This window comes from Nelumbo lutea, chromosome 1 (genome assembly GCF_056320005.1).
Source record: "Nelumbo lutea isolate HS-2025 chromosome 1, American lotus-T2T, whole genome shotgun sequence".
Classification (NCBI taxonomy): Eukaryota; Viridiplantae; Streptophyta; class Magnoliopsida; order Proteales; family Nelumbonaceae; genus Nelumbo; species Nelumbo lutea.
The window spans coordinates 33,088,190-33,099,008 of NC_142684.1; the positions used below are offsets into that span (position 1 = coordinate 33,088,190).

Here is a 10,819-nt window from a genome sequence, read left to right on the forward strand (position 1 = left end):
TCTGTTTCAGGCTGGCGAGCTCCAAGGAGTGCTCAATCTAGTGCGATTGCTGGGAAGGAAGCAAAAATTGATTGGGTGGCTTGCAGCATGGAGGGGGTTGATGAAATAGATGATTTGGATGGGTCTACCAATCTAGACAATGTAAGGGGAGAGATCTTGTTGCTAGAAGAAATGGAAGACATGCTAAACCTAGGGCGCCTATTTTCGGAAGAAGCTGGAAATGAAGCCCTTTTTGGTGAGAAGTCTCAAACCATTGGAGAAGAGGAGGCCAATTTAGTAGGGTGCAAACAAATGCTAGGGGAAGGAAATCTGCTCTCAAAGATAGAAGCTCCTTTGCCAAACTAGTTTGCTAGGCTGAAGGTTTGTAAGGAAGGACTTGAGGCTTCTCAGTGGCAAAACAGGAACGCTTCAGCAAGGAATAAACAGTTGGGTACAGAGAGTAGTCCCTGTGGTTTACAACCGAAAGGAAATTTACCAGTTCAGTTCTAACTCAAGGATTTAGGACACACACACAAACCAATACAGGGAGTGTTGGATTCCAATCTCAGACCCTGTAACCCTCCTCGGCTTCAGCAAAAGTCAGGTATCTGTGTTCATTCGTTTTGTATTACTAATGATTGTCGCTTGTCTGTTGTGCTAGATCCCATTCCCATTCCAGAGGATGAAGCCCGTGGTGGAGAAGAGGAAACAAGGGAGAGGAATAGAAGTGGTGAGGGTAGGGGTAAAGGTGAAGTGGCACAGGAAGGTAGAGATAGAGATGCAAGACTCTGGAAAATTTTTAGGAGGTTAGTGGATGAGTTTGGGGAAAATAACACACAAAAGGAGAGGGTAGAAGATTTAAGTATAGGAATTAAGATTACGGGGGTAGGAGGAGGTGAAGAAATAAATGAGGATGGGGGCTCTGAAGAGCAAGAGTTTTTGGAGGTGAACAGTGGCAGCCTTTGTGGGGAAACTGGGGTGCAAATTAAAAGACCCAAATGATCTCAAATTTTTTTTTGCAAAAGGAGGGGGGTAAGGTAAGGAAGAGAAAACTGAATGAGGTTGAAAGATTGATGAGAGATTTTGGAGGGGATAAGAATGCTGGTATCAAGGGGTATAGAAGGAAGGGGTTAAAGTAATGGGGCTATGGGTTTGAAGGGAAAAGAATAAGTCAGTAAAATGAAAATTGTCAGCTGGAATGTTGGAGTGTTGGGTAGTGCTAGGAAGAGGGCAATAATTATAGAGGCAATAAAAAAGGCTAACCCGGATATAATTATGATTCAGGAGTCCAAGAGAGTAGAATTTGATGCTAGGTGGGCAAGTAGTATTTGGAGAGCTAGGGGGGTTAGCTGGGCTACTGCACCTTCATGGGGATCTGTTGGGGGAATAATAACTTAATGGAAGAGTGAGGTGTGTATAGCAATGGAGGGATTAATAGGTTAATTCTCAGTTTTGTTGAAATTTAAGCAGGTGGAGGATGGCTTTGAATGGGTGTTAACAAATGTCTTTGGACCTAATTATTATAGAGAAAGGAGGAATCTATGGGACGAATTGGGGGATGTAAGGGGATTGTGGGATGGACCATGGTGCTTAGGAGGCAATTTCAATGTAATTAGGTTTTCAGAAGAAACAAATAAGCCTAGACAGAGGGTGACCACGAGCATGAGGAAGTTTAATCAATTTGTGGAAAGCTTTGAACTTAAAGAGATTCCATTGGCCCGCAGTAGTTACACTTGGTCCAACTTACAAGTGAATCCCATTTGCTCTAAGTTGGATAGGTTTCTTTTTTCAGTGGATTGGGAGGAACATTGGGGTAGGTTGGCCTCTAAAGCACTTCCAAGAGTAACTTCAGACCATTGGCCCATCATGATTGGTGTGGAAGAGATGGGAAGCACATGGCTTGCCCCGTTCAGATTTGAGAATATGTGTCTACTTCACCTGGTTTTTATTAATAAAATCAAGGTGTGGTGGTTAGAGTGTGACTCGGTAGTAGAACAGAAAGGAATGAGGTTCCATAAGAAATTACAACTATTGAAGGGTAAAACCAAGGAATGGAACAATTAGAATTTGGGAGGTTGGAAGAAAGAAAGCAAATGGTAATTGATCAATTGGAAGAGTTGGATGGGAAGGAGGGGAGGAGAGATTTAACACAGGAGGACAAAGAACAGAGGTGGAATTTGCGGAAACAACTGGAGGATGAATTGTTTAAGGAGGAAATCAGCTGGAAATAGAAGTCAAGGTGTAGGTGGTTGAAGGAGGGAGATAGGAATACAAAATTTTTTCACTATTTGGCAAGTGGGAGAAGAAGGAAGAATTTTATTTCAAACTTGGAAATAGAGGGGATAACCTTATCTGATCAGGGGGAGATTGCTATGGAGTTTGCTAACCACTTTTTGTCTATATACAAGAAACCCTTAAGTAATAGGGTATGGATTGAGGGGACGGAATGGCCAAGGTTGAGATCAGAAGATTGGGAGTGGTTGGAGAGAAAATTTGAGGTGGAGGAGGTTAAGGAGGCAGTATTCTCCATGGATAGATCAAAGGCTCCGGGTCCAGATGGTTTTACGGTGGCATTATACCAGTATTGTTAGGAGGTTTTGAGGGAAGAGCTAATGATGGTCTTTGAAGAGTTCCACAGAAGAGGAGTGATTAACACGGGGTTGAATTCCACTTTTATTGCTTTGGTTCCCAAGAAGAAAGAGGCAACACATCCAAGGGATTTTAGACCTATTAGCCTAGTGAACAGTCTATATAAGATCATTGCGAAGGTGTTGTCCATTAGGATTTGACAGGTGCTCAATACCATCATATCAAATAATCAAGGAGCTTTTGTGAGGGGCAGGCAAATCACTGATCAAATTCTTATAGCAAATGAGAGTGTGGAGGACTTCAAGAGATCTAAGAAGGGGGTGGTCTGTAAGCTAGATTTGGAACAAGCTTATGACTTAGTAGATTGGTCATTTTTTGTTGGAGGTGATGCCTAATTTTGGGTTCGGAGATAGATGGTGCAGATGGGTGTTGGGGCATCTTAGGTCTTGCCACTACTCTATTTTGGTGAACGGAACGGTGCTAGACTTCTTCCTAGCATTGAGGGTAATAAGACAAGGAGACCCCCTTTCTCCTTTTTTGTTCACCTTGATTGCTGAAGTCTTAGGGAGTTTAATCTCTAAGGCAGATTTTAGAGGGCTAATTAAAGGATGGAGAGTTGGCAGGGAGAGTATACCACTAACACACTTGTAGTTTGCAGATGATACGATTTTGTTTTGTGAAGGGGGGACATGAATTGGATTAGGAGTGTGAAACTTATAGTACAACTATTTGAGCAAATGTCCAATCCGAAAGTTAATTTTGATAAAAGTTGCGTTGTAGGTGTGAATATGGGGGGAAGTGAGATCCTTGAGTATGCAAATATTTTGGGGTGTGGAGTATCGAACTGGCCTTTGATTCACCTTGGTCTTCCTCTAGGAGATAATCCTCAAAAAGGAAGTTTTTGGACTCCTGTAGTGGAGAGGTTTGAAAAGAGACTTGCTTCTTGGAAGAATCACTACCTATCTCTTGGGGGAAGAATTACCTTAATCAGGTCTACCCTAGCTAATCTGCCCATCTATTACCTTTCAGTCTTTAAGGTACCTGCAGGGGTGGCTAGCAAGTTGGAAAATTAATGAGGGACTTCTTGTGGGAGCCAGGGGAGGAAAAAAAGGATCATAGGGTTAGATGGGAGATGGTGTGTAGGAATAAGTAGGATGGAGGGCTAGGCCTTGGGAATATTAGGAAGAGGAATTTGGCTTTGCTAGGGAAATGGCTGTGGAGGTTTTCTTTGGAGAGGGAGAAACTATGGATAAAGATAATTTGTAGTATTCAAGGGCTTGTAGAGAATGGTTGGGACTCTGGGATTCTGGTTATGGCTACAAGAGCATCACCATGGAAATCCATCCAAGATATTTTGCCTCTCTTCTCTCCTTGGATCAGGTATGATTTACACTTGGGTAATCTCATAAAGTTCTGGGAACATGTTTGGGTTGGGGAGACCCCTTTGAAAGAACAATTTCTGGCTCTATTTGCAATCTCCACCTTAAAAAATGAACCAATTACCAGTTTCCTTGTTTTCTCAAACTCAAATTCCTGGTTTGCTTGAAACTTAGGTTTGAGAAGAGCACTCAGGGGCACAGAACTGGATAATGTTTCATCTCTTTTATCCATTCTTGATGGGATTTTCTTGGAGCCCACAAAGACAGATATTTGGATCTGGTCTTTGTCTCCCTCTGGATCCTTTACTTGTGCATCCTTCTTTAAAGCCCTGATACAACCAGAAATTCCTATTGGATTATCATTCCCTGTCAAGGAAGTGTGGTGTAAACCTATACCTCCAATGGTTGGGAGCTTTAAAGAAAAAGACCCAATAGATGTTTGTCTCCACACTGGTGTGTTTTATGCAAAGCTGTTGGTGAGTCTAGGTACCACTTACTAATATTTTGTGTTCTGGCAAAAAATATTTGGGATTGGTTTGCTTCTTTATTTGGGTGTAGGTGGATACCTCCAACTAGTCTGCAAAGCTTGTTTTCCTCTTCACCTTTTGAATGCTCAACGAAAAGATCAAGAATTATGTGGAGATGCGTGAGAGCTGCTGTTTGTTGGACATTATGGGAGGAAAGAAATGAAAGGTTCTCGGAAAAGGAGAGAGACTTGGAAAATATGGTAGATTTGATTCATATAAGAGTAATACACTGGCTGAAGACTATGAAGGAGTTTACAGATTTTTCAACAAATGATTTGCTGAAAAAGTGGAAAGAAGTTGCTAGCTCAGTTATAAGGAAGAAGACTTTGATTCTCATGTGGAACTCTCCACCTCCTGGTTTTTTCAAACTAAATTTTGATGGCAGTAGCATGGGGAATCTAGGGCCTTCGGGTATTGGGGGAATCCTAAGGGATGAGAGTGGTAATGTAATTAGCTTTGTTTTCTCTAGTCCAATTGGAGTGGGAGACTCCTTGAGGGCTGAGGTGTTAGCAGTGTTGGAAGGGGTGCAAAGGGCCAAAGAAGTTAAGAAACTGATTATAGAAGGAGATTCTGTGGTTGTTGTGGATTGGCTGAAAGAAGACACTTCCAAGATGTGGAGCTACAGCAATGAGAAGAAAATTCAAGTGGTTGATTAAGGATATGGAAGTCCTATGTACTTGGGTTAAAAGAAGTGCTAATTCCTTTGCTGATGGATTGGCTAGGCAAGGAGTTTTTAGAAATTCTGGGTTTTGGGCTCAATTGTAGGGTTCTAAGTGTTTAAATCAGATGTATCTCTATTCTGGGGAGTTATGAGTTTTTAGCTCCTCTTCCCTGTAACTTTTCTCCATTAATTAATGAATTCTGTGGTTATTGATAAAAAAAAATAATCATAGGTTACAAGTTAAAACATGAAATTCATGAACAAAAAGTAGGATGAGTTCTACTGTCTGGGCCCCATGGTGATGAGTTTTAAAAGGAAAAATGTCTTTTAAGCTGTCACCTGGGTATGGCAGCAAGAACATGGTATTGGATACGAAATTTACACAAAAAATTGAAGTATCTGACATTGATATGGTACCCTTGTATAGGTATACATGTATCAATAATCATAGCTTATAAGTTAATTCATGCAGCTAAAGAATAGAAGATAGAAAAACAAGCACATTCACATGGACAATCTTGCATAGAGGAACTTAGAATGAGGATTTGTAATTTTGTTGATTAGATGCAGTAGGCATTTTAATACATCTCCCTGATTTGTATGGTAATTGAATCAGACATGTATTTGGCGAGTTGGATGCAAGCGAGTATTGACTTATGACTTCCCTCTAGATGTGGGGTGTCTTCATAAAATTGCATGTAGTCTATCTATCTAAAAAGGTATCATCACCATGAACCCTGTTCTGTTTAATGCCATATCCATTGTTAAATTATAATCAGTTAAATCATTTCTTACTACTTCGACCAATGTCTTTTTGGTCTACCCCTTGCCTTCTTGCTCCTTCAACTTACAGTAGATAACTTATTCTTCTGGATTTGGATTGTTTCTCATTACTTGGATCATCTGGTCAGCTTTATGATTTTTAGCTGATAGCCCATGCAAGAGGTGGTATATTGATAAAAAAATAATAGTAATAAAATATTATGTGCTGGAAGCACATACTTGTCCTTGCATAAAAATTTACAACGCATACCAATTTGACACACTTTCTTCTGCTGTAAATGACTTCTATCCAGGTGCGCAAGATGTTTATGAACTACATAAAACGATCACGATCAGCTGGCAACCGTACTGAGGCTGCAAGAGAGCTAAAGAAGATGATAGCATTTAACACATTGGTCGTCACCGAGTTAGTTGCAGACATCAAGGGGGAATCCTCCAACACTACAATGCAGGAGCCTGTTAAGGAGGAAGAAAAACAAACCGAGGAAGATGAGTGGGAGTCCCTTCAAACACTTCGGAAAACAAGATCTAGCAAGGAGCTTGCAGAAAAGCTAGAGAAGCCGGGTCAGATAGAGATAACTCTCAAGGATGACCTTCCAGAAAGGGATAGGAGTGACCTTTACAGGACATACTTGCTTTACTGCATTACTGGGGAAGTCACTAAAATTCCTTTTGGGGCTCAAATCACCACAAAGAAGGACAACTCAGAATATTTGTTGCTAAACCAGCTTGGTGGGATCCTAGGGTTGACTGGCAAAGAAATTGTGGAAGTCCATAGGAGCTTGGCTGAGCAGGCTTTCAGGCAACAAGCTGAGGTGATTCTAGCAGATGGGCAGCTGACCAAGGCTAGGATTGAGCAGCTTAATGAAGTGCAGAAACAGGTAGGTTTGCCAGCAGAGTATGCACAGAAAGTTATCAAAAGCATAACGACAACAAAGATGGCAGCTGCAATTGAAACTGCTGTCAGTCAAGGAAGGCTCAGTATAAAGCAGATCCGAGAACTGAAAGAAGCAAGTGTAGATTTGGATAGCATGATCTCTGAAAGCTTAAGGGAGAATCTTTTCAAGAAAACTGTAGATGAGATTTTCTCATCAGGCACTGGAGAGTTTGACGAGGAGGAAGTCTATGCGAAGATCCCTTTGGACCTCAACATAAATGCTGACAAGGCAAAAGGAGTTGTTCATGAGCTTGCCAGGACTAGGCTGTCCAACTCATTGATTCAGGCTGTGGCACTGCTAAGGCAGAGGAATCGTGCAGGAGTGGTATAAACTATAAACCTTGAAAACTTGGTTACCCTAGTTTGACTAGTGCACTAAATTCTCTTATTTCAGTCTAGGTTTAATTGCATTTTTTGTTGCAGGTTTCCTCTCTAAATGACATGTTAGCATGTGATAAAGCTGTGCCTGCCGAGCCATTATCATGGGAGGTGCCAGAGGAGCTTGCTGATCTTTTTACCATCTACCTGAACAGTGAACCAGCACCTGAGAAGCTCTCTCGTTTGCAGTATCTTCTTGGAATAAGTGACGCAACAGCTGCTGCTCTGAGAGAGGTGGATGAGAGGGATTTGCCAATTAGGGACGAGGAGGAAGAGTTTGTATTTTAGTCCTAGATTTTGGAAAACGAGATTGATGCGTTTCATTCATGCTGTCATACATAATTGATGCGGGTATTTTTCTTTTTGCCCTTGTGATCAAGAAAGGTATATCTTGTAGCAACAGGTGAGGAGAGTTAATAATAGTCGGCCGCTGTTTAGGTTATTAGTTCTTGCTTACGCTAAATTCATTTTGAATAAGAGTAAATTTTCTTTTTGCTTGATTATTTTTCCTTTTCTGCAATTACTTTCTTGCCCGTCTATGTAATATGGGGACACTAAAAAACATTTACCTAACAGTTGGGATTAGAAAGAGCTTGAATGTTGGCCTTTTTGTCATATATGCTACTTAGCACGTTTGAAAGTTGCCCAACATTCTTTCTTTGATCTCATGATTAATTCGTTGATTTCCTTTGATTGAGGCCCCCTATGGATGGCAGAGGCCTTCATCAAAAGCTAGTAACCTAGTAACCTATTAAAGCAATAAAATGATCTTTAGTGGGTGTTTTTCTTTGGATTTTGAGGGGGAAAATTGGTCAATGGGATTTTGGTTCTCATTGACAAAGAAATCCATGTTCTTTTTTCAGATCTATGTGGGGGTCGGGGAGACTTATTTTCCTGATTCTCTTCTCTTACGTGGACGAGTAACTTTTTCACTTGGGGGTAAAGTTGTAAACACCTGAATGGGACAAAGATGCCCCTTTTAATAATGGATTTTTATGACTAAAATGGTCATTAAAATATTTACCTGGGAAATAAAAGAACATGGGCAAATGCTCTTAGAATATTTTAGTGGGTTTTGACCAGTGTTTTAAGACATCGACGAGAGTAAAAATTGGAATGCTCTATGGGTCCTGTTTTTATTGGCTAACTGGGTGGTTTGTTTGTTCAACTTGACAAAACCATCATTTAATTGGGACCTAGAAAGGCCATCGGTTCCCGATTTCCACGGTCTGACTATGATTTGGGCCAAGTCTTAAAGCACTGGTTTTGACACTTGAGGGCCTCAACGGATTTTTACAATTCAACACTCAAATCCAAGTCCCTTAACTGACTTTCTTGTGAGCGATAAATTTATTAAAATGTTCATTCACTAGGGGTGTTCACGTTAAAAGTCAAACTGACTAAACTGGCTCGATCCAATCCGAGTTGGTCAATTTTTGAAAATCACTAGTTAGTTTCGGTTTGTATGAAAAAATAAACCGACAACTCGGTTTGGTTTATGAAAATTGAAACCAAATTGAACTGATCCTATATTTTTAAGTAATTATTAATTAGTCCCTACCCTATCTATTAAATGTTGATATATTTTATTTGTGTTTTCTTTGAACTTAAAAAAAAAACTGGTTATTTATGGTAAAAATTAAAAACGTAAAACCAATACAAATATAATACAATGGTACAATATTTAAATTAGTTTTGTATAAATTTAAATATATATTGACAAAAAATCAGTTTTGCATAAAAATTAATCGATTTAAATATATAATTTGGTTTTGCATAAAAACTAAAAAGAAATAAACTTAAATATAAATAGATATTTAAGTTTAGATATTTTAATTTAAAATATATAAAAACCGGCTAAATCGATAAACTGACCCAAACCGACCTTTCATGTTTAGGTCGGTTTTGCTTCAGTGTTAGTCGGTTTCGGTTTAGTTAATAAACCAACTAGGTTGGGTTGGTTGAAAAAAAAAAAAGACTCAAACCGACCCAACTCGACCTATGAAGACTCTTACCATTCATCATTTGATTAACGATACAGTGAGCGATAAGGTAAAAGTGAGAAGGAAATGGAATTGCAAAATGAGAAAAATGGACATAATTAATGTGCATACTGTTGTGTTGTTTCAACCCTGTATTCATTTAATTGTAAGAAAGAAAATGAGAAAGAAAAGAACTAGGGTTTTAGAGACTTTATAAAGGAGAAGAACAGTGATATAAAACATGCAAAAAGTAATTTTGAGATTTTCATATGTTTCAAGGTGCATATGATATCATGTGCTTGAATAATTGATAACATTCTAGTGGCCGAGTTTGCGTGTAGATTTGTGGAAGTATATACAGGGTACCTAATTGTCTGTCACAAGTTAGTTCAGGTTCTTATGTTCCTACCCCCAAAGTACAGGCCTATAGGATACTTCCCTGTAATGTTATCACCTGCTGCAAAGATTAAAATCTCATTCCGAAGTTTTTCCTAAGAATTGGCGCGACCGAGCATTGGCACCGTAATTTGCCTAGGTAATTCTTGCCTCCGGAATCATTTGCCTAGGTGAGCGCTTTATCCGGGCCGATATCAATAAAAAGAAGAAAAAAAAAAATGAATGAGGCCTTATTGTCCTACAATTTTTGAATTGTAGGAGTCTACTAGTAGCTCTTTATAAACCGTATTCATAGATTTGACATCAATCTATACGGTGCAACTAAGATTTCTAAGAGCACATGGACTGAACAGTAAAAACCCCAAAGATGAATGAGGCCTTATTGTCTTACAATTTTCAAATGTAAACTATACCAACCTCTACAGGTAAGGTCACCTGGGATTGAATCCCACCCCCACCGAGTTGGGGAGCACAGGGGTTTGGACGAGAGCTACCCTTGTGTAAGTCCATTAGCAGAAAAAAAAGTACAAATATATACACTGCAAAACCTTGAGTTTTGTATTATTTTATATGTATTTATACTCATTATAAACTGAGCCTATATAACTGAAAAATGAATTTTAACCAATATATCAGAATTTTATTTAGATAAGAACAACAGCAAATGAAATAGATGAAAGGATTAATTTAAGGATGTATGACACAACAATATCAATCCCCTCAAATGTCCATCGGGAGGTAAACCATGTATACACTTCAATCTTGAATCCGAAAAACCAACATTGTTTTTCAAATAGGTCTATTAATTTACTCTTCATAATATGCATGCTCTCAACAATAGCTAGGAATCGAGTCTGCCCTCTACTGCTCCAGCATTTGTGTAGTTGAGCATCGCACTGAAGCTGCATGGTACAAAGAGTGGAGGGCAAGGCTGGAACTGAACACATTTATTCACCAAATTACTTAAGTAATACACTCCACTTCTCTTAATATGCTTAGAAACATCACTCGTCTATGCCTTCAACCATAAATGCATCCACGATTCATGGAATTCACAACTTTTTCTTAATTTGAAGCACTGCCAAACAAGAAGATGGGTTCGATCAATTCCAGAAAATTCTGATAAATACTGGAAAATGTTGATCAAACTGAAAGAATTGGAATTACATTAGCATATAGCCATGCAAAATATACATCAACCACGTAAG

General features: G+C 39.3%; 1 protein-coding gene across 1 annotated transcript in view; it reads left to right on the forward strand.

Moving 5' to 3' along the window:
• LOC148874206 (protein TIC110, chloroplastic-like) overlaps positions 1-7,736 on the forward strand; it is a 41,885-nt gene extending 34,149 nt beyond the window's left edge. Inside the window, exons 14-15 of the mRNA XM_088964775.1 lie at positions 6,212-7,180; positions 7,279-7,736. Coding sequence (XP_088820901.1) covers positions 6,212-7,180; positions 7,279-7,521 — 1,212 coding nt within the window. The 3' untranslated portion in view covers positions 7,522-7,736. The remainder of the gene's footprint in view (positions 1-6,211; positions 7,181-7,278) is intronic.
• Positions 7,737-10,819: the final 3,083 nt, after the last annotated feature.